This window comes from Xenopus laevis, chromosome 3L, assembly GCF_017654675.1.
Source record: "Xenopus laevis strain J_2021 chromosome 3L, Xenopus_laevis_v10.1, whole genome shotgun sequence".
Classification (NCBI taxonomy): Eukaryota; Metazoa; Chordata; class Amphibia; order Anura; family Pipidae; genus Xenopus; species Xenopus laevis.
In genome coordinates, this window is record NC_054375.1 from 91,502,514 (window position 1) to 91,528,086 (window position 25,573).

The 25,573-nt window shown below is 37.2% G+C and overlaps 1 protein-coding gene across 6 annotated transcripts in view; it reads right to left on the minus strand.

Annotated features, from left to right (window-relative positions):
• LOC108711237 (plexin-A4) overlaps positions 1-25,573 on the minus strand; it is a 521,236-nt gene that overhangs the window by 318,543 nt on the left and 177,120 nt on the right. For all 6 annotated transcript variants that reach the window (XM_018252771.2, XM_018252773.2, XM_041586588.1 and 3 more), the window contains one exon: positions 23,818-24,000. In XM_018252771.2, the coding sequence (XP_018108260.1) occupies positions 23,818-24,000 (183 nt within the window). The remainder of the gene's footprint in view (positions 1-23,817; positions 24,001-25,573) is intronic.

Genomic DNA, 25,573 nt, shown 5'->3' on the forward strand with positions numbered 1-25,573 from the left:
CTATAGTTTCACAAAGACATTAAAAACTCTGCTTTACTACAGTTTTTATAATCCACAGGAAGAAAAGATTAGGTGTAACCATGCTTTCTGTTAAAATACCATAGTTTGCAGAAGTTTATATTTCCATCTCACAAAAAATGTAAATATTAACATTATGGGGGGTATTTATCAAAACTACTGATGGGCGAATCTGACCCCTTTCGCTTTGCCATAAATTAACCAAAATGCATTGGTCTATGGGTGACAATTTGTTTTTGATGCACAAGGCAGTACAACAAATTTATTTGGATGCACAACAACTTTTTTCGCCCATTGGAGTCTATGGGCACAATTTTTGCAGCAAAACTTGGCAAAAAAATTGCCTTTTTTTTCTCATTTTTATTTACCAAATTCCCAACTATGAATGACCTTCATTTTCTAAAAAATCCAAATGGAAAAGGCATGTGCAGAAAAAGTCGCAACACAATCGTGCACCGATTTGAATCGTGTTACTTTTTCGAATTGTCGCTCGAGAACCACAACTTTTTCGGATTGGCGCACAAAAACCCAGCGTCAAAATGCCCGAAACCCAAGGTCACATGGCAAGAACCATCTTCCAATTGTAAAATGTCCATCTTCCATTGACTTCTACATGACTGACAGGTTTCGGATTCAGATTTGTCGTAGAATAAATTAAGCTTTTTTTTCCATTACTTTTTTGGATTTTGGGTGACAAAAAGCCCAACCAGAAAAATTTGACCTTTAATAAACGTGCCGCTATGTATGTAGACAGGAGTAGGAGCTGCCATAATGTCTGTTGAAATTGACGGAGAGCACAGTGGTTACTGATGTATGGCTAATATAAAAACAGGCCAACACGCCACACAGGCCACAATTAGTGGAACAAAATAAACGCTACACTATTTTATAGTCATATACCTAGCAAGGAGAAGAATCATGGAATCAATGTTTCACCAAAATCTGCCTCATATAAATAGCTAACTACTACAGTCAATGTTACAATCAGGAACACAAACAAGGGGTAAGGTTCCTACTGTTAATGCTTACATTTACCTTAGCTGAATAGAGTGATCTGACAACTCCAAATACTGTATTCGAATGCAAACAACCAGAGAGACAAGGAGATCTTTACATCTATAAAGTTTCTGCTAGATGCAGTTAGTTGAGTAAATTTGAATGAAAGTAAATAATGCCTTTACAGGGGCTGTTCATCTGTAAGTTAAATTTTAGTATGATGTAGAGAGTCATATTCTTAGAAAATGTGCAATTGGTTTTCATTTTTTATTATTTGTGTTTTTTATTTATTTAGCGTTTTATTTAGCAGCTCTTCAGTTTGCAATTTCAGCAATCAGGTTGCTAGTGTCTAGTTAACCCTAGAAATCATGCATTGATTTGAATAAGAGACTGGGATATAAATAGGAGAGAGTCTGCATAAAAGGAAGAGTAACTAGCAATAACAATAAATTTGTAGCTTTACAGAGCATTTGTTTTTTTAGAGAGGTTAGTGACCCCCATTGTGATGCCAGTGGCCAGTTCTCTCTGAAAAATTGTATTGTAAGCTCCTTGTTCACCTTTTAGCTCTCTCTCTCTATTTCTTATTCCCATATTCACTACTCCACCCACTCTGCTCCCCTGCCATTTTTTGGTTTTTCACTACTCTACCATCTCTGCTCTCCCAGGATTTCTTAGTTTTGCTGGGTCCTTAAAGTATCCTGTACATAGTTACCCTTTTATCTCTCTTCTCACTCTCCTCACTATTAAAGCGAATTTGTATCTAATTCTGCATAGAACACGTTTCCAACAATTCTGGGAGGATCAAGACTCTGCAGGCAATGTGTAGCATGTCTATTCTTAATTTGCTTAAATTAGTTCAACATGGGCATGCTCATATTAAGCAGCAACTGCCAGGAGTTTGTGTCTAATTTAGAGTGGAGCATATTTAACGGATGTCCTTAATTCAAGTTGCTGCTTGATTCTGTGCCTAGGTGGATGAGAACAAATCAAACAGCGTTCAAAAATACATTTTAGAATAAACACTGCTGACCTTGCCTGCCTTAGGCCACGGGCCTGCTCACATTGTCTGCTTGCCTGCATGCAAAGTTTCCATTCACTCAGTTCACTGCTTTGATGGGATTGGTAACAAAAATTCCTTCTGCTAAATGAAACTAGATGAATTTTATACATAAGAAGACAATAATTCACCCTATAAAAGAAAAACGAATATTAATGAAGACATAAGACAAAGAGTAAACTTTTTTGGTTATGCTATTGGGAAGTGTTATTGGTCTGACAGCCAGCGGGTTGCCTTGGACGCACTCTTGTTTTGGCTCAGCTCTGCCATTGTGCATTGTACAAAACATTAAGTAATGCCACACAAACTTTCTTAAATACACTTCTACCTGATACTGTCCAGTGTAGATGTGGCACTGGAAGAAAGTACTGTAGCACACAGAATAACTGTTGGGTACCCTCTCTGAAACATGTTATGTTGGGTTTCTTGTATATATGGGAAGAGGTTCAGTATACCTATGCGTCACTGTCATTTTATCCCAGTGTTTTTATAAAAACAATATATTGTAAATGACAGTTGTTAATCATTTTGTCTTTTTTAATGTATTTTCACTAATGACCATTCAGTGTTTTTTCCCCACTATACCTTACATTCAAACTATATCTGCCTCATCATCTCAGTCAAAAGAGCGGCAGGAAGAATGCAAGGCAGATGCAAGGAACAGAAGAGCTTCTGACTTCAGAATTTCATTGTCTACATGCATTCTCACCTATCTGGCCTTTTTTCACAGTTCTAGTCCCCCAAGCTTTCTTACATCTGCCTATTATGGCTTCAGAACCAAAACTACTGCATACCTCACATCTTGCTTCTGATTACTGAAGAGCTCCACTCCTGCCAAGAGTATCCCCAGTCCGACTATAACTATTTAAAGACCTTAAAAGGTTCAATTGGCCTTTAAATTCCCTCTTCTTCTATTGTACTCTAAGAAAAGCAATGGTGTTTTGCCAGGAATAAGAAATCACTCGGTGCATTGTAAAAATGAAAGCTGGTTTCTTTCACCTAAAAGACACTAATGGGATTGAGAAAGAAAGGAATTCAACAAAAAGAAAAACAGTATTTGCTTACATATCCAAACAGCCTTGAATACATTTCCCAAGCATTATTCATAACGATACACAATAAATATTTTAAAATATAAGTAAATGCATTGGGACAAAAACATTGTTTGTAAATTATCAGTATCTAAGATCACTGACACAAAGCAGACCTGGAAAAGACAGAGCTTTACTACCAAGTGCAGCTGATGCAGCAACTCATTTATATGGTTTTATAATGATCCCAAACTACTGCAAACTTTATACAGAAAAATTTAAGACCATTGCAAAACATTATGATAGTAAAAGTCGCCAAGGAGTTCCACGGTCCTATAAAGGCACAAGGATGCAGTCATGTGACGTGCCATAGCAATTTACAAATTAACTATACATCATTCATAAGCAGCTACATAATTTGCCTATGTATAGTAAATAGCCCCTGCCATGGTGTTATTAGAAAGGCACAGAGACATCATATATCTCTGTTATCAGTGTCGGACTATGAAGCCATTGCAACTATTGCTACTGTGTGAGCAGTAATATGGCACAGGATCCATTATCCAGAAAGCTCTGAAACACATTATACTCCATTTTATCCAAATAATTCACATATTTAAAAACAATTTCCTTTTTGTTACTCATAATAATAATTAGTCCTTATTGGAAGCAAACCCAACTTATTTACAAGTTTACATGATTTTCTAGTAGACTATCAAGATCCAAATGATAAAGGTTCCAAAGATCCAAGATCCAAATGCATAACAGTTCCAATACCTGTATGTGCTCTCCAGGCCTTGAGGCCTAATTTGCTTTACTCTCTTAGATGGAGTCATTTAATTAATACAACAGGGGATGTTGTGCTCCAGAAAAGAAATGCATAAGCAAAATATCAGTGATTAGTTTTTGAAAAACCCATTAGATTAGAATATTCTAACATCTGATTGGTTGCTATGGGTTACACTGCTGCTGCAGTTTTACTATTTTAGCAAATGGTTTTCCCGTTTGTTGTTTGTTTTTTTAACTCCAGTGCTATCTCTTGCTTTTTTTGGCGCCTAAAGATCAGTCTGAACTGCTAAACCTTTGCAGCATCTCAGCACCAAACTATCTCAGGATGGAAATCACATCAAGTGACAAGCATGAGAATTGCAGGTGACATCTGGCAATGTTTCTGCCCTGCACTTGTGTGACAGCTTAACACAGGAGGCACAGCATGGAAAGGACACCTGGGGATCAGCCTCAACACTTTAACTTGTCTGCCAAGCAAGGCTCAGAGATTCCTTTACACACAGGGCAGCTGCCATGAGTGTAACCCTTTCAATGGCTTATAGCAATTAGGAAGGGAGGAGTGGTTGCAGAACGACATCATTGGCAGTTCAGATGGTAAAGGTTTGCAGAGATGTTGACTATCTCCATCTCATTAAAATAATATTCACCCACTCCAAGCTTATTTGAATCTTTATTTTATGAAACCATTAAAAAGGACAGAGGATTAAGATGTTTTATTTTAAATAAAATCCAGGTCTCGATCATTATCGCCCTAATAACATGGTGTTGGTTAACATCTCTGAGCTAGGTAGAAGATGGCACTCTAAACATTCCAGAATATGATTGATCTGGGATTAGAGGGACACTTATCATAATAATACTATCAGTACAGACAGCTTTAGAATGATTGTATCATTTTACTTAATTTATAAACAGAAGACATTCCCAGTGTAGACTAGGTTATGTGTTATATATTGATTTTAGTACTTGCTAATTGTTAAAGCATTATCAAGTCCTGACAATTACCCAATTATGGTGATATGCGTAAGTGAAAAAAATGCATTACAGCACTCGCCATTGGCATTTACCTCTAATAGACAGAATAAAAGAAGGGGGTCAATGCAGCTTATAACAAATTAGCCCCTGTTACTTGACCAAGCAGGACACTACATGGATCAATGAAAAGACAGTTAAAGGATTCTCAATGGGAAAGTGTTTCGTAAAAGAAAATAGTATGTGCATATAATACACAAAAGCCATGAATATCCTGTAAATTATATCCTTATAAATGGTGAGTCGTGATGTCATCAGTTATAAACGGTGAGTAGTGATGTCATTTCTGTCACATGACTCACTAAAATTTGTGTATTATAATAAATAAAGTACCCCCAGTTGTAAAATATGAGGATATTAGAAGTTACCTCAGAGTTCCATGACCTGTATAAAAACACTCGGCCTTCGGCCTCGTGTTTTTATATGGTCATGAAACTCCTCGGTAACTAATAATATCCTTATATTTTACAAGAGGGCGTACTTTATTCACTATATAATACACAAAAGCCATGAATATCTTGTAAATTATATCCTTATAAGCTGTGAGTACTAGGGGCCAATTCACTAAGCTAGAGTGAAGGAATAGAGGAAAATAGAGGAAAAAAAATTCGATTTTCTAATGGTTTTTTTTGGCTACTTCGACCTTCGAATCGACCGATTCGAACTAAAAATCGTTCGAATATTCGACCATTCGATAATCGAAGTACTGTCTCTTTAAAAATTTCTGCGACCCCCTAGTTTGCCACCTAAAACCTACCGAGGCCAATGTTAGCCTATGGGGAAGGTCCCCATAGGCTTTCAACGGTTTTTCTGATCGAAGGATAATCTTTCGATCGATAGATTAAAATCCTTCGAATCGTGCGATCGAAGGAATTGCGCAAAATCCTTCGACTTCGATATTCGAAGTCGAAGGATTTTAATTCGGCAGTTGAATATCGAGGGTTAATTAACCCTCGATATTCAACCCTTGATACATCTGCCCCTAAATGTCATCAGTTATAAACGGTGAGTAGTGATGTCATTTCTGTCACACGACTCACTGAAATTTGTGTACTATAATAAATAAAGTACCCCCGGTTGCCTTCGGCCTCGTGTTTTTATATGGTCATGAAACTTCTCGGTAACTTATAAAATCCTTATAATTTACAATAGCGGGTACTTTATTCACTATATAATATACAAGAGCCATGAATACCCTGTAAATGTTATCCTTATAAATGGTGCTTAGTGATGTCATTGGTTATAATCGAAGCTGTGATGTCACATGACTCACTGTAACTTATGTACAGTATTATAATAAAGTACCCCCTATTGCAAAATATGGGGATATTAGAAGTCATAGTTCCATGACATATAAAAACACAAGTGTGAAGGCCTCTTTATTTCTATATATTCACATTGGGGTCCGTTTACTAAAGTGCGGTAAATCTGACTTTAAGTTTCCGCATGTTATCGCTGAGAATATTTTTACGCCAGAATATTCGCAGCGACTAAGTTTACTAAACAGTGATGCGCTCAGAAGTCATTGCGATCACTTGCGGTAACTACGTTAAGGAACCAGCTTACGTTAGCGGTAATTTTAGCGAGTTGCGAATTTTCTGGCGAAAAATTACGTTTTTGCGAATATTTATGCTATAAAATAGTCTTGTTTTATGGCGGTTATTATGGCAATTTTTACTGTGACATTTATGGCCAGAAATGCATCTTCAAAACTCATAAACTTTATTGACTGATGATTATACCATCCAACAACATCACCAGAGTAACACCAATCAAACATTTATGCATCATATAAACCCTTCTGCCTATAGAATCATAGGAAATGATACCAGTCAATCTCTTTGCTTCATAGAAATGCACAGTTTAATGTAGCCAATCACAATGAAACCAAAAAGTGTAGAGGCTGACGAATCCTTGGACTGTGATGCCACTGCCAATAATACGACTCTGAGCTGAAACTGCTGCTGTTGTACCAGATAGAAGCAGAAGCCAAAACATCCTGTCAGCAATAGCTACAGATCTCTCTCCTGTCAGCAAAGAATGATGGGTAAAAAAAAAACATTATTATGGGATATTTCCTGCCCCTTGAGAATTTTCTGGCGGAAAAAATACTTTTACGCCACTTCATATGTGGCGGTAAAAGTTTGCGAATATTCTGGCGTTAATTTTGTCTTTAGCACATTTCGCTGTTTAGTAAACCATGCGTTAATGTGTACGTAGCGTTATTTTCAGCAAATGCGATAACTGGCGAACAATTATTCTTGCGCAAGAAAATTCGCAAATTTATATTTACCGCAGGTTAGTAAACTGGCGATAACATATTTGGCGAAAATTCTGTCTATATATTGTGCGAATATTTTTAACGCACTTTAGTAAACGGACCCCTATATATTGGAACTGTATTGTATACAAAGTGATAATTATTTTAGTGTGAATTTGGATTAAGCATATGCAAATTTAGTTTTTACACCTCTCTCACCACCACAATAAAATATGCACTTTTCATATTTCCATATCATAAAGAAAACCATTATTATACATAGATGGAGGGGAGAATAGATATACGCTATGCAGTTGTTTATATAAAAAGGTATTGGTAGCTCTGTTTCAGAGTTAAACATCTAATATTAAAACAAAAATTTTGCTGATCAGTGCAGAAGACAAAGTTTGATGGAGCTTACAATTATGTGGCAGATGTGAGTTTTGGCACTAATATCTAGCACAGACATCCTTCAAAATGTGTTATTCCCAAAGGCTCTATCTAGGGAATATGTAACATTGAGTCCCTTCTGCAGAGCTCATATTCTGTGCTCTAAAGTGAAGCATAAGTTTGTCTTTAGTTTATGTTACATCAGACCCCTATAAACATCCTGCTTCACAAATGGATCTGTTTTGTTGTAGAATTGCGCAAACGCCAGAATTCCACCCTCGCTGTCTAAGTGCCAGCGTTGTTGTGGTCACTTTTCTCCTTTCTGAGAAACACATATGCCTCTGAACACTAAACCGATGCAGATGTTGTACTTTAAGACAAAAACACAAATAACAACAAATCAGCAAAAACTTATTTCAATATGGTTGATATGGTTGAATACAAACATACAATTTATCATTTGGGTTTGCAAGTTCTTTATTATCCATTAAACACATTGAAATATTTGCCAGTTTCAGTCAAGTAATTAATCTCCGAATATTTATTTATGTTACATGTCACTGGCAGTTGCTATATTTCTACTCTCAACAGAGTGTCCCCATAGAAAGCTGATTTTATGCCCCCTACAAGTGTCTTTTCTGTTTTTGTCCATTAGGATTGTCTTAGGAAAGGGCACCAATAAGGTAGCCCCACCCACACGTAGGGGCAAATTCATCATGGGTCGAATAACGAGGGTTAATTAACCCTCAATATTCGACTGGGAATTAAAACCCTTCGACTTCGAATATCGAGTATTCGTGATTCATTCAAGAGCCTTGCTGTTTGGAAATAAAAACATTCAGTATTCTTTAAAGAAATTAACTTTCTCCTAAGGTATCAAAAACAGGACCTTACCCACAGAATGGCCACACCGTCCCAGGTATAGGGCAGCAGTCCTTTAGAGGCAAGGTTGGCTTACATACCTCTTTTTTATACTTCTATTTAATCACTGGAGGCAAATTGCTTTTTGGAGGGAGTTAATTTATTCTTAAATTTTAAAGCGATTCTGTCATGATTTTTATGGTGTAGTTTTTATTTCTAAATTACCCTGTTAACACTGCAAATAATTCACTCTACAATATAAAATTGCATTCCTGAACCAACAACTGTATTTTTTTAGTAGTAATATTGGTGTATAGGCAGCCATCTCAGGTCATTTTGCCTGGTCATGTGCTTTCAAAAAGAGCCAGCACTTTAGGGCTGAACTACTTTCTGGCAGGCTTTTGTTTCTCCTACTAAATATAACAATGTGTCGCAGTGGGATCTGGCCTTTACTATTGAGTGCTGTTCATAGATCTACCAAGGAGCTATCTTGTGTTAGGGAGCTGCTATCTGGTTACCTTCCCTTTATTCTGTTGTTAAACTGCTGGGGGGAAAGGGAGGGATGATCACTCCAACTTGCAGTACAGCAGTAAAGAGTGACTGAAGATTATCAGAGCACAAGTCACATGACTAGGGGCAGCTGGGAAACTGACAATATGACTAGCCCCATGTCAGATTTCAAAATTAAATATAAAAAAAATCTGTTCTTTTGAGAAATGGATTTCAGTGCAGAGTTCTGCTGGACTAGCACTATTAACTGATGCATTAAAAAAAAATGTCCATGACAGTATCCCTTCAAGCTCTTTTGAAAACCGGCCTCTTGACATCTTATATTGTTTATTGTCTGGATTTGTGTTTGTAATCTGTATAGTTTGCTATGGGTTACACTCCTGAGCAAACTTAGTGCCTTTTATTAATGCTCTAACAAAATTATAGCAACCTGCTCTAAATTACTGGTTAATGGGAAACAACCTGAAACATTCACAATACTGTTAGTACAAGTTTCAGAGAATATGGTAGACAGAGTGCTACACAGACACACAGAGATGGATAGAGATACAATATATGTATATAAGCAGTTACTTACCCTTGTTAGTAAGGACCTGATACTGAATTCCTGGAGCATACTGGGTTTGCTCTGATAATATATATTTCAGATTGCAGGGCATAGAACATGTCAGTTTTCTTATAGTGTGAAGGGTAGAATGTAGCCAGCCTCTCGCCTGTCAGTGCAGCACTGCTATCCATTCATAGTTAGCTCTGCTGCTCCCCAGGGGCTCTCCTGGTGTGGAGGTTGCTGAGTATATATTTCATGCTGTCATAAATAGCATCTTTGATGTTTGTTCATGGTGAGCCTGGCAGGCACCTCGCATCATAAGGAGCACTTACACTGGGCAACCTTTCAACCCTCATTAGGATTATTTTATGGTGGGTGAATGCCGACTCCTTTTGTGCCAGAATACACAGCAATGAGAAAGCATAATGAACATTTTAGCTTCTCTGTAAACCAGGGTCATGCCTTGGTGTGATACAAAAGTGGAATTCATGGGCATCCATAATAACAGCAGTGAAATACAAACTTGTTAGTAGAAGGAGCTAACCAGACGACAATTTCAGTCATGGTTTCCATCTGTTCCTCAATTAAAAAATAAAATCAAATGTAGAGCCATGCTGTAAAACATAACTGTAGGGGCGCGCCGGCACCATTTGCTCCAAAGAGATAATCTGGTTGTCGTTAAATATTTTCTGGGGGGTTTTTTTCATGCGGCTGTTTTTTTTCTAGAATTCACACCTTTCCCCCACAGAGTAGGCTTTACACAGGGATAGTAACTGTTGTTGCTGCCTCACGACAGTGGGGCCAGAATTAGAATATGTGAGGCAGGCCTTTTCCTGAATTTGTTCCCAAACCAGCCTACTGGGTTTACCTAATGTGTAAATGATTTTTTAGTAGACTTAAGGTACTGTATGAAGATCCAAATTACAGAAAGATCCATTATCCAGAAAGCACAGGGTCCTGAGCATTCTGCATAACAGGTCCCATACCTGTATGTATATATCTTCTTCTGCTCTGACTTGTAGTGTAGGTAGAAAGTGTGCTCATTTTGAACAGTCGTATTTATAATGCCTCTTAGCGAAGTAAAGATGTATGAAATGCGTGGAGTAGTGACTGGCATTAACAAAACATGCATTCTTTAAATGGCAACAGGTAATAGAGGCCTGAAATTAAGCTTTCCTTGTATTACCATATGTTTACATATGTATTTATTCTGAGCATTCCAAAAGCCTCTCAGGGGAAAAGTAAAGTGTTTGAAATATAAGTGTAAAAATATAGAAAACTCTTAAAAGGAAAAAATTACCAAGCTAATTCAATACTAAATGCTTTACAGGTAATTTAAAAGAGAAATAAGTCATGGAGCTAAACTGGGATGTTATGGTGCCATTTTCAAGACATTATAATTTTTTTCAGAAAAAGTAAAGTATGCTCTGGATGATTTCATTTCCAATGTAAGCATGGTTATATGTCATGCATACCCATATATAAAATAAAAGTCACCTTTTTGCCCAGGTGGACTAACTGATAGTAACCAAGATGTTTTGATTTTAAACTGGTGGTCAGTAAATGCTGCCTGCTAAATGGCTGCTATGGCTTACTGTACCTTGGCAAAATGAGCACATTTTATTAACAACTCTAGTAACCAATAACAATCAATAAAATGTTTTCTTTTAAACGGGTGACCAGTATATGGGGTCCTGCACATGGGCATACCTGGAACCTTTATTATTATAACCCCATTAGTCTCACATCAAAAATGATCCATCCCTGCTATACACCTTCTTGCTGTATAGACAATAGGGAATTAAGGTTCCCTTAAAAAAAAACAAGCCCTTGCAAACTTCTCTATATTTTATGGATAGTACAGTATAAAGAGTATCATTGATCATCTGCAGCAGCTGCCCGACTTGATGACTTTGCTACCAGAGACACGACAATATGAGATAGCAGCACCAACTCTGAATTTTGAATTGCTACAATAAATTCAAACTTTGATTCTCACCTGCTACCTAGCAAGTCTGTTTCATGCAGAAGGAAAACTCAAAATGTTCATGTGTGCAACAACACTGGCAAATAATTTCTCTGTTCTCATATTTCCCATCATATGGAAAGCAGAGATCTGCCAACATCAATTAAGATCAATTAGATTTTACAGCAGGTTTGTGAAGAACACTAAAACCAGTACAGTACCTGGACACATCTCTTCACACATATATGGAACCTGGATTCCAATGCACACATACAAACTATTTATTAATGCTTTCAGGCATTAATAAACATCAGTTCCCAGCTTTTTCTGGGGCTTCAAGGGGATGTTGGACCACTGCAGTTCAACAACAGAGTAAGTGTCAGAGGCTACTAGTGCCTGGTGTGTGCGATGTTAGATAAACTAATTATAATCATTCCTGCTCTGCTGTCCATTTAGGTATTTAGAGGTTAAATTCATTGAGCTGAAAGGAACCATTATTCACGCTACATTTCCCATACACTGTGTTTGATATGCACAATTAAAAATTATGCCACAGATTATATCCTTTTCAGAAAGAGCAAAAGGTGCACCACTGAATCCATATCCTTTTCATTAAGCCAAAAAGGCTTCTTAAGCCTACAGAGTTACAATGAAATATTTAACTAAAGCTGCTGATTCAGTCACCCCCTGTACATTTAAGATATATTTCTCCTGTAAGCCTTCAATATTTTTTTATGACCATCATAATGTACAGAAAATGCTTGTTGAGATATACAATTGAGAAAAAAAAACTTTTCATCAAATGTAATTCACTGGTCACAGCTCAGAAGCCCTTATTATAAATATATGGGAAGTAAATTTAGAGATTAGCTAAAAAGTTCTGCAAGTATCTTAATTTGTCCAAATTCAGCTTTGGAGCCTTTCAAAGTGATTGGTAAGAAGTTGAAAAAAAGTCAGTTTGCATATTAAAATAATGACAAAACGCCAACCCAGAATGAACTAAAACAACATTTGTTTGAAATGACAAATCTCTTCTAGCCCTATACTAAAATAATTTCACAATAAAAAAACTAAATATTTTTGACCCTGTTTTTAAGTAAATCCCCCAAATTTAGTAGGAGCATATATTTTAACAAAACTTATTTTAGGTTTGCCCAGTTCTAGAACCTACACATATTTCTAGCTTGTATTTTCTTGCATCCCTAGATATATATTGGTTGCTGTATAAATTTAAAAATATTATAATGAGGGTAATGTAAAAAATTTACGTTTGTGCCAGTTCTTGCAATAAATATCAGCCAAGTGCATTCATGTGCATTATTTTACAAAAAAAAAACTAGTCACATACAACAAGATATGTTTGTTGGCCAGACAAAATAGTTCTAGAGTAAAATTCGCCAACAAGTGAATTTTATGGAGTCATGAAAAAGCGTTAGCCCCAGACTTAACCCCATAGACGGGGCAATTCTTCTTGCCAAACGACGACCGATTTTAGGGAAGCCCGACCAATCCTTCCAAATTATTGTGCGGTTAGTGGGATTCGAACGAGTGTACAGCTTACGATTTTTCGTCCAACATCTGTCAGGAAATTGATCCGCCAGGTCAAAAAATCTTTATCGGCCCCAGTGCAATCTATCTATGTTTGCAGGGCCAAGCAGGCAGCTCCCTTTTGTTTTCCTGGCAAATTGGTCTTTTTAGTTGATGGTCAATTCGTACGATCGTACGATCGTTCTGAGAAGATCTGATCTTTTAAAAATCTCAACATCTATGGCCAGCTTAAATCCAAAACCTTATATGCATATAGTACCTAATAATTTAAAAAGAAAATTTTGGATTAAAGGAGTAAAAGCTTGGCCATTTTTAGATTAAACCCAATGCTGTTTTGAGTATGCAGTTTGCGACTGTCCCTCAAAACTGAAAACAGACCGATAGGCCTGATGTGATCACTTACCAACGATAGAGTTTCTAATCACCCAGTTAAATATCTCTAAAAGTTCTGGAGATGTTGATCAGGGTGAAATGGATTCTAGGGTGTTGTGTAAATATGAACAGTCTCCTCCCCCTTTGTGTATTAGTATATTATATATATGCCTTCTCCTGCATTTTCCAGCAGTTATGCAATTCACATATTTTACCACCGTCAAATCTGACACCAGTGACAAGGTATTTTCAGGATATTTATCATCTATGTGCAGCACAGATTTTTCACAGGCAACAAATAATCCACATCATTACCCACCATTTTAATAAATACGCCTACTTATGATGCCATAAATCATTTATTGCAGTAAACTGAAGAATTTTTAGACAATATATACAAAAAAAGTCCTCATATCTGTAAATGTTTATATGACCTCAGAGAAATCCTAAAACAAGCTAAAATATCACCACTTTGCCTCAAAACTACTATTTGTTTCTCAAGAGTTTTTGGACAGTCTTAGATCTCACATAGCACTTACTGTATATCAAGGTATTGAAAAGGGACTGTTGAGTACATGAAAAGTCTTTCACATCCGATGCCTTCCAACATACTGTGATCTACCATCCAAAGATAATATCACAGACAACAGACATAGCACTAAGGCAATTGATTATCTGGAGCTTCTTGGAGTCTTTACCATATCACTAATCCCTGCACTGCTGCATCCATGCCTTGCCCATCAATATGACAGTAGAAGCAAACACAAAGAGATTTGCACATTGCTAGGTCACAGCTATAATTAGATTTTATCTAAAAGGTGCAAAAAATTAATATAGAGAGATTTTTGTTGGCCTTTCCTGTAACCTCTCAGGAGAGTGCATGAATTTCTCATTAGCTAAAGTTCAGCTGCACAGAGAGTCAGAAACTCCAAAAAAACAAAATATAATGGTGCTGATATGATGTCTTAAATAGCAGCTTGTCAGAAAGGTGATAAGGGCAGAACCATTGATCACTTGGGCTGGGGAACATTACTTTCAAGCCAGTTGCTTTAGTATAAACATTTCTGACTGTAAACAGCTTATACTGTAGATCCAAATAAATATATTTTGCCTTAATATTGTGTATAAAACGCTGTGTCTTTATTTTATAAAGATAGTGAGTCAAAAGAGTATGTGAATGTGAGAATATTAACATCATATTTTAATAATATTAACAACGGGAATGCTGGTATCTGTAGTTCAAAAAAGCTTGCAAGATGCCTATAAAAAGACAGGTCAACAAACATTAACACAGTTATTTGAATTTCAAGGTTTTTATTTGCCACAAATGCTGCCTATTTAAAATTGCCTATTACCACATTATATCATTTTTATATAGCTGCAAACAATGAGCACTGCTCTACCAAAACAAATCGCAAAGCAAAAGTGACATCTGATCCATGAAACCTATATAATAAGGTGATAGGTCCTGCCTTTCCCACATCCTACAGAAAGTCTGGTGTCTGAAACCATTTCTTTTAAAGTAATTTGAACTGTCTGGGGTGGCTGAGAGATGATCATTTTCTATTCCAACCAATGTACTTACATAACCTGAATTCAGAAGTGTTTCCATTTTCCATCATCTACTAAAACAACTCTAACAGTGCAGAACCAAATTCCCTGTGGATAAATATTATCTTTAGTATTATACAGGTATGGGACCTGTTATCCAGAATGCTCGGGACCTGGGGTTTTCTAGATAATGGATCTTTCCGTAATTTGGGTCTTCATGCCTTAAGTCTACTAGAAATTTATTTACACATTAAATAAACCCAATAGGCTGGTTTTGCTTCCAATAAGGATTAATTATATCTTAGTTGGGATCAAGTACAAGCTACTGTTTTATTATTACTGAGAAAAAGGAAATCATTTCTAAAAATTTGGATTATTTGGATAAAATGGAGTCTATGGGAGACAGCCATTCCGTAATTCGGAGCTTTCTGGATATCGGGTTTCTGGATAAGGGATCCTATACCTGTATCTTTGTTCTTTATCTGTGGACAGATACACAATATGGAAGATGGTCATTGCATGAAAGACACATCTACCAACAAATTACAAGAATAAGGTCTTGTTTTTAAGCAATTACACAATATGTGTAGTCTTTGGCGTGAAATCAGTGGACTCCTAGAGTGAACTTGCAAGAAATGTTGGGTATTTTTAGCTATCTGTGCCTCTCTGTTCAAAGAATTGCTGACACAGTTTCTTTCACTCCTCATGGAATTAAATATCTATTTTAAATGATTTCTGTATTATATATACTAGCTTCTAGAGTGACTTCTTTCTAATATCTCATTATTCTATATTCTATATGTGCCTGAAAAAAATGATCATGTCAGTGCCACAGACTGGGCTCTTTTCCAAAACAATAACCTATTATATATATATTACTACAATACTCTGTCATGAGGAAAGATTAGATGGTTAGATGCATAATCCATCACATCCGGGAAATATGGGTCAGCATGCAAGGCCATTTTAGTTTTGAATTCAATGTCTAAACTTCGGCACATTGACTCTACAGAATAATAATATATATATAACTGTATGTGAGAGCAGAGTAAGTCTGGCAGTAAGATAGGAAGGCGTGCACACATATGTTGGCTCTTTCTTTCATATTGGTTCTATTAAAAATGACACAGCACAAAGTATTCAGACCACTGATAAATTCTGTAATCCCTTAACAAATCCTCCACCAAAATGTTGGTTTGTGATATTGTTTAGGTCACTCTTACTCTGATAAGCAAAAACAAACAATTGCTGCAAATATCTACACTATTATATGGTCGGGATTTTTTATAACAGTAATCTATGGTAAGCAATGAAGTTTAATAGCTCAACAAAAAAAAAAAATCAACATTATGGTAGTGTTACTGGGAGAAGATGCAGCCACAAAAGCAAGACCATAAAAAAGTGGCCCATCTATCCCAACCCGAAGGCTGTGTTAGCTAGATAAATTGGAATCAATGATTGTAGTCAAGCTTTTAGAACTTCCCCATATTGGGGCATCATACAGTCTTCTCTGTTTCCTGGGCTTTGTCAGATTGTGCAAGTAATGTATACCCGAGTAGCTTGGCCAATCAGGTTGCTGTAGTTTAGGATCTGGACACATCTAAACTTAGAGTTCCTAAATCAAGTTCTTCACCCTAATTGTTTCAGAAGCTCAGATACTCGGTCTCCAAGCAGTCAAGACTTGGAACAAATTCAAAGATGTCACACAGAGCAGAATGACAGTGTGGAAATGGTAGGATTATTTTTAATCCAAGCATTGAATAAAGTTCATGTAGTCATATTGTTGGATGCAATTAATATTGTGACGCATACAGAACAATACCTAATTTCCTTAGCTAGGTTATCTGAACACCGTATTATGGATACATCACCAGTACAGAATTCATTAGGAAAATCGCAAGTTGATAATAATTTTAGAAAAAAAAATAGATTCAGAGAAAAGAAGTGAAATGAGACAAAGTCAACAATAAGCCAAGGATAAACAGATCAGTAGATAAAGAATCACAGCAAGCTTAGGGGCACTGGTGTATTATCTCTGCCTTTGTATTATTCCAGCTCACTGATAAGTATGAAGTTTAATCAAATATGTTAATGATAGTCTGCTGGGAAAAAATAGAATCTACTTAACAGATATGTCAAACAAAATGATATATTGTAAATTTGATTTTTCTAAGCCAATTTTTTTGCTGAATTTATAAAGCAGAAATAATACATTACTGTTTCATTTTGATGCAGGGAACAAGGCCTGAATCCATACCTGGTTAACACACCAAATCTAGAAATACTCCAGTTTCTGTAAGGGAGCTCTGTATCTGTACCTGTAGTCTACAGGGGCTTTTAAGAGGGGGAGTCTTGATGGGGTGAAGAAGCAGGCAGGTCACATGGGGGAGCAGTACAAGGAAGAATATCACATCTGAAAGGAGAATGAAGGAGCAGCATCCCACCCACCAATTAATGCAGTGGAACCCTTGCCAAGGCCAGGACCAGGTTAAAATGGCAAACAGCCAGATCGTTAGTTGACTCCATATGGGTTTAGATTCTTGGACAGATTGATTTTGGTTGCATGCTTTATGTGCTCATTCAGTGTGGCTGCAAGAGTGGCTGGCATTGCAGGTAGCCCAGTCCTGGAGTGTTTTGTGTCATTTTTTAAGTCAACGTTGGTTCAAAGACTAATATTTGTGTAAATTATTTGTCAACTTGTTAGTGCTTCTTTTCATCTGAATCCTGAGTAGTGATTGTGTATTTGGAGCAGGGTAGGTTAGAAAAGGTAAGTGGGAAAAGGGAACCTGACAGATTGATCTTGCACCAGCAATGAAAGGTGCTTTTAAACAAAACAATGGTATGGCTTTTTTTTTTTAAATACATTTTCTAAATTGAGGCAAATGGTTGATCTTATTTTGACACGCATAATACATTTTATAGCATATTGTACATGTACAAGTACAGCATGGGTTTGATATTCTGCCATTCTGGAAACCCTACAGACAGCATGCACTCAGAGAGAAGTAAGCATTTTGGGAGCACTGCATTGATGCAGCTGGTCCCTTCACTCAAAGGATCAGACAAAGTGTTTGACAGCTAAATTGGATCACTTTGTCATCATTTGAAACCAGGAGCTGCAGAAAAGCTAAATTGATTATTTGAAAAAGAAACAATTGCTATAGATGTATCCTCTGCAGTGCATATGCTGCTAGACAAGCCTGGATATTTCACAGCTAGAGAAGCCGGCTGCAGGACAGCACAATCAATATTCTATATATTCTTGAACATGGCAATTTTCGTACATAAACAAATGTTGACTTTTTTTTATATTGTTTTGTCCTGGGAGTGCAGTAAATTCTTTAATACATATATTTTTTGTGTGTGTATGTGTATATATATATATATATCATTATAGTATTTAGGTGCACATTGGCAAATCTAAATTTGTCAACATTTCAGTCTCTTTATGAGACCTTTCTCCATACACACAAAAGTCTGTCTTGAGAAAGGTTTCCTAAAGAGACCAAAACAATGACAAACTTTGTTTTTTTCTTTTAAACTCCCAGAGTGCATCTATATACTATAATGCTATTACAAGAATTGTAGATAGCATCTGGGCATTTGCCTACCATTTGTGAGTGCACCACTCCCTATATACACAATGAAGGTGGTCCGATCTCCAAATAACATCTAAAAGTGCTTGGGGCCTCAAGCAGGAGCTGAAACATTGGTGTAAATTATGGAAAAAAAGATATTTGGAGTGCAGACCAACTTCATTGTATAAAAAACATTTCTTTGGGTCTGGGCACCCAGCTCTAAGGGAGTGCAGGAGTGCAGCTTTCACACTATTCGTATTCGTATGTCCTGTTTTAAAGTTTTCACTGTAAATCTGGAAAACAATGCAAAGATACACTGTATGATGTATACACTTGTTTGGCATTACCAAAACAATTGCTAGGTATCAGATATGATACAGACACTATGTAATTCTCACCACAAACATGAAATCATATCAAAGTCAAAAGCACTTGGGGAAGGGTTTTTGTACAACTAGTTTATATGCAGAGCAACTCACGTCTTTGAAAATAGTCCCTAAAATTGTATTAATCTGCAACCATGGTGCATTAAATAGGAGCAAAAGAAACCAAATCATTTTGTACATCCATTAAAGGTATCCCTTTGAAGATCAATTAATGTAATCTACCATCAAAGAGCTCAGAAGGGAATTAACATGTCCTTGCATTTACACAGTGACCTTCGCTGTTTTCTATAAAACAATACTTGAAAATAAAAAAAAACACACCTAACAGAAAAATATATACTTTAAAAGCACAGATACTAACCAGTTCTTTCAAAAATGTTTTTATAAACTACAAGATCATGGTATATTGTGTGCCCACTAGCTAATTTTATTCAGATCCCAGAGCAAATAAGGACAGACTTGGAAGTAGCACTCATTTACATCCTATGTCATAGGATAGAAAAAACCCGACCCGTACCCACCCTTAACCCACAACTTAACCTTTAAAGGTATGGTCCTTAGAGATGAATTTATTACCTGCAGTTTCAAAATTTTCCCCTCTAAATGAGAGAAAATCTGCTATTTTGTAATTATGTAATGAAATGAATATTCAAATCTGCAAATGATAGTCCATTTACTAATATGCTATCAGTATGAGCTGTATGCTTTCCTTAACTCAAATTAAGGCGATCCCAGTTACACCATGGCACAGGATATGATGCCATTATGCCTGCAGTGCTTGTGTGTGTCGGCTTAATCAATTCCATTTGTTAAAAGGCAAACTATCCTAAGGACTGTAAAGACAAAACCAGACTATGGACATCAGCCAAGATTCATAACAAAGAGGTGTACTTTCCAATAAACAGGGAGCTTAGTAGCAACTACATTAACATATCAGCCTCGGTGCAGTATGGTAGAACAATGTTTTCTATCTCTACGTAATTGTGATCATTTCACTGCTGTTAAGTGGACTGGACTTTGTTCAAACGCCTTGTGACCTTGCTCCATTGTCAAGAACCTTTACATTGTCGCTTCCCAGGATTAGAAATGCCTAAGGCTAAGGCCACACTAGGCGATATCGCCGCGATTTGACTCGCGGCGACTTTTCGCCGCGACTTTTAAGCCGCAATCGCTGGGGAAACTTTTGCGCTGGCGTCTATGGGGAATCGCGAAAAATCGCCAGCGTAAAAACACACGCGGCGATCTTTTCTCTACTGTCGCTCGAAATTGCCTCGCTAGGCGATTTCGAGCGACAATAGAAAAAAGATCGCCGCGTGTGTTTTTACGCTGGCGATTCCCCATAGACGCCAGCGCAAAAGTTTCCCCAGCGATTGCGGCTTAAAAGTCGCGGCAAAAAGTCGCCGCGAGTCAAATCGCGGCGCTATCGCCTAGTGTGGCCTTAGCCTTAAGCAGCACATAGTTCACAACATGAATTGATTATACAGTACTAAACTGCCTGTACCTGCTATAAGTAAAATAAAGGCTATATATATTGATTCCCATTGTGTAATAATAATTAATACGTAAATACCATCAATATGCAGTAGCGTTTTAGAGACCACTAGGTTAGGATCTGAATGCTAATATGTTTTGCTCTGCAGTACCATTTATATATAATTGCATATATATTTTTTACAGGGGGCTAATATGCCTATGGCTAAAGAGTCATTTGATGGAGGTTGACGCTTTCATTCAGAGCAATGGATTGTATAAAGCTCTCTGGGGTATTGATAGTATGGAGCTTTGGTTGATATACTGTACGGTGCTTTCTTCTACAAAGTATGATACTAGAGAAATCCCATAAAAGGAGAACTAAAGTGTAATTACAGAAGTAGACTAAAAATGTTGTACATTATGTTTTGGGCATCTCTACCAGCAACCACAGCACTTTAGAAGGGAAGATCTGTGCCTCTGAAGATGCCCCAGTAGCTCCCCAATCTTCATTTCTGATGATTCACTGCACATGCTCTGTGCCGCTGTCAGTTACTGAGCTTATAGTACACATAGAATATAAATGCCACAATATAAGACTGATTAGTAATTAATACAGATAATTACTACATGGCAGCACAAAAACCAGTGCAATCTTGTAGCATCAGTGTCGCAGACACTTTCCAAGGTGGTGACCCCCTGTGACAAGTTTGAAGTCCTGGATCATTGCTGCTATTGACAAGCTGACATTTTAGGCTGGTACAATAAGCTCAGTACATAAAATATGGCACTTTTAGCCATATTCATTTTTAGAGTTTAGTTCTCCTTTAATGACAGATGTCTGCATGTAAACTTGGAATCCAAACAACCTCTCCTGTTTGTGGTATTCAGAGGCTTGTAATGGAAAGTATTTTATTAAGCAATCATTTACTTTGCCAATATTCATGAGGGGTGATTTACTGTATCTAGCATCCAGGTTAATTTACCAAATAAACAATATCAAGGCTCCCAAGAAAAACAGTTTAGTACAAACAATCTCCAAGGCTAAGATCACAATGATAAATTTATGTGAAGCCTCCTTCTCCAACAGAATGAGAAATAACTAGTAGTGGTATTACACACAGCAACAGAGTAGCCTGAACTAGAGCAATGCAGTCAGCTCAGGCACAGACAGTTACTTTCGCAGCACAAGCTAAGCAACCAGATGGATATTGCGAGTCATAATTTATTCTGAAAAAGCCAAACATTATATAAACCAATTAGAACATAATCTACAGGCAACAACATGTGATCAGCTGCAATGTTTTGTCCAAAAAAATAAACCTGTAGAACATATTGCAGACTCTTTTAACTGTTTGCAATAAATTGTACTTGTATTGGGCTAAATTGTTGGGAAAAAAATAAACAACGATTGTAAGGTAGTAACTTTGGTATAAAGACAAAGTACACATTGTGAAGTATGGGCACACAGACTCCTGCAGTCTACTAATTCCTTCTTATCTATCATCTAGTAGTAATTGCAATAATGACAGGAGGCGGCTAGTAGCACAGCAGTTTTCATCATTACGGTGCTTTTGCCTATTTCCCCAAAAGTAGGTCAGAAAGAAAATCAACATCCAGCTCAACAAACCACTTAAATAGGGACAGAATGATAAGCTCTGATCTAGTAATGATTGCAAATTTCTTACACAGATCTTCTGAATCATGTGCTGTTTTAAAAATCTTAGACAAACTGCTCACCTTGTTTTAGGTAATAGCAATGTGTATAAGCAGAAAAGGGCAGATTTATGAGGGATTACAACCAGAAGGCCAATCTTTATCCTACAGAAGAGTGTTAATGAATTGACACATTGATCAAAACAAATAGATTCGCCAGTTCATCACATAGTGTAACTGATGTTAGAAGTCAAACACATTCATTTTCTATGTACAGTATGTCATTGCTTAGCGCAACTCGACAAGGACACGAAGTACCAACACCCTTCTGAATCAGTAATTCATCGATTAACTAACTGTTAAATCTGAAAGATCAGTGATTTACCAAGCCAAAAGCCTACAAGGTCTAGTAAGAGTCAGACCCCAAAATGATAGCATTTGTTAACATTAGTATTCCCCCCAAAGGATTACAAAAACATTTTGCTGTTTACCAAAATTCATTAACAATGGTATAATTTAGACTACTACCGAACAAAGTTGGTTAACAAACCGTGCAGCAATTTATACTAAAGAAAACAGTTGGGAATGAGATTCTGTAAACGTAAACTATTCTGGATTATTGCTGACCTACTAGAAGAAATTCCTGATATTATTTTGGTTGAGTCTGCCCTCTTCCTTGGTAACAGTAACAGATTTGAAAGCACAGCTTTATTCTAATTGATTGTTACTCTTGTCAAAGCTTTATTTTGATTGATTCCTGCTCTGGTGCTCAGAAGGCAATTATAAACTGGCTATGCATTCAAATTGTAGCTAGAGCTCGATGTAGAACAAAGTGATTGATCACTGCTTACACAGTTTTCCTGACCATTCACTGTGCTACATTTGTTTAAACTGTACTACCGCATCAATGCCATGCCAAAACCTTACTACTACTTATTGCCATACAATCAGTGCTTCCAGCTCATTAGTCCGCTATCTTTAACATTTGGTGGTTTTCTTACTTATGTAAAAATGGACAGTGCTGTTAAAAAGGCAATATCTCAAGAAACATTGGACAAATGCATGATTTATTTAAAAAAATACATATGAAACTGTTATAATTAATTTAACAGATTTCTTTCGAAATTAAAAGCCATCTGCAGGTTGAATAACAAGCATTTTGAAGCTCAATTATTAGAACCCCAATACTGTACAAACATACACATATATCCATGGTTATTTCATTCTCTTAACTGGAGGAAAGCCACTTAATCCACAGTCTTATCTCAAATTGTACGTGTGAAATGCTATTGTTAGGCTATTGATCTTGAGGTCTTAATAGAATCTGATGGCTTAAGATAAGTCTGAACCTCATGAACTCCCAAAAGATTAATATCCAGTTGATATATGAGATAAACATGGCTATCTCTGTATAACTGTATTCTATAGGCAAATACTTGAAAAAATATCTACTAATAAGCATTTTGTTCATAGTGTTCATAGTGTTCAGCCCTGTTCAAACCATAATGGTTTATTTTGTTCTGTATGAATGGAGCAGCAAACTTAAGTGGTTATTCCCAAGGCAGCTACTCCTATGAACAGCCATCACTGGCCTTATTAAGCTGGCCCAACCTTAAACTACATTAGGCAGCTATGATAAAGTAAGAGGGTAAGAAAACCAAAATTATGGTTAGCACTGAAAGGCTAAACATTTAAAACTTCACAGTATCTATGGCAATTAATTATACATTCGGCTCTAACAATTAATTTTGACAAGAGATTCCAAAAATACAAATACCAGAAAAAGTACTGTACCCTACCTTTTTCAGTTTGCCACTCTTGGTCCCCACAAATGCCAGTGAGTGATCCTTATAGACATAAGCAATCACAGAAGTCATTCGATCACGGTCTTCTGTAAAGACAGGGTGCCCCCGAACCATCTCGGATACTCCCAGTGGTGCATTCATGTCCAAGCCGCAGAAATCATCAGCAATGGTTATGAGCTGTGGGAAAGAACAGCAAAATATTAAGAATCCATGACTCCTTAGTATCTGAAGCATATTACTACCTTGAACTCAAAAAGTAAATAAATTGTTCTATTTTATGGGAATGTCAGTCTGCATTTAATCGAAAAAAAATTGAGAGTGTTTTGGTCATTATCATAGAGTCAAAATAATTTTACTGGTCCACTAGTCTGAGAAGTTAAAAAATTGTGTGGACTAGTGTAAATTTTTCACTGTTTTACATTACGAACTGATTATCTCAAATGATATTTTTATTGCATACAAAATGAGGATGTGACCGTGTGTGAATGAGAAAACAGTGTGTTACGCATTTCACATGATGACTCATACTATAGTTTTGCAAAGCTACATTATTTAATATGTGCATTTCATCCACAGTGAAAACAGAAAACATGCCAGTTATTCCACAAATGAGTGAGCAGCACAAGAGATAAGCTGTTTGTCAACATGAAAAGTGATTTGACGTTTAATGCTGGTCACACACAACCCAGTGAGCGCAGCGGAGCTCACAGGCGTCATCTTCTTATCTTTGGTAATCTTTGTGAAGTGAGTGGCATATTGGCGCATGCTCAGTTGGAGCAATCTTCCGGTTCACGACAACTGCGCATGTGCCGAAAGAGATGGAAATTCCCGAAGGGGAGAAAGAAGACACGAAGATTACCGAAGAGAAGAAGATGGTGCCCGTGAGCTCCGCTGCCCTAACTCTGCATTTCTAGAGGGGAAAGAATTCAGGGGTAAGACTGTACAGGGGGGAGGCAGGGAGGGGGGCCAATGGGGACTTATCATAATAAGTTACAGTTAGTTCCATCTTACTGCACTACCAGGGGCACTCCGCCAATAAGGTGAGTTGAGTAACTCGCCTCATGCGGCAGTGCCCCGCTAGGTACCAGGGGTGGCTAAAATGCCACTCCTGGTACTTCAACTATGCGCTCTGCACTACCATCCTGGCCCTCTCCGCCACCCTTGTGGACCCCCAACCAAAAAGGTGCATCAGGGAGGGGCGCAGTAACACCAAGCAACCTCAGGTGGCTAGGGGCCAGGATCGCCCCTGTGCACTACTGAATTCTTATCTTGCAGTCAGTAATCAATATATATTACTTCAGAATAATTGATACCTGGATACAAGGGCATTTCTGTCATGAAACAAGGCAGTTCCCCGACAAGTTATCCGGGGTTGGAAAAAGCAGCTCGTGGTAACTTTAAGAGCTGAAATTCTATTATTGAACTGTAATTTTGGCTTTTCAATTGCAGAGATGGTAATTGCAATGCAGGCCCCTCCCCGTACCTCCTTCAACTAATTATAGGTAAGTGCAGGGGGCGCATCGCAAAAGCTGCCTCATGTGGCTTTAGGGTTAGGATCGCCCCTGCTTGGATAATGGTAACTCATCCTTTTTTAAGCAAACTAGCTTTCCCCATGCTGGAGCATGAGCAAAATAATCTGCCCAAGCCCTGTACATGCCCACTAACTGTTTCATTCTTTCTGCTTCAGCAGTGACTTAATCTCTGAACAGGCCCAATCCAGTGCCTGAGGGAATTGATGCAACATCCAGAT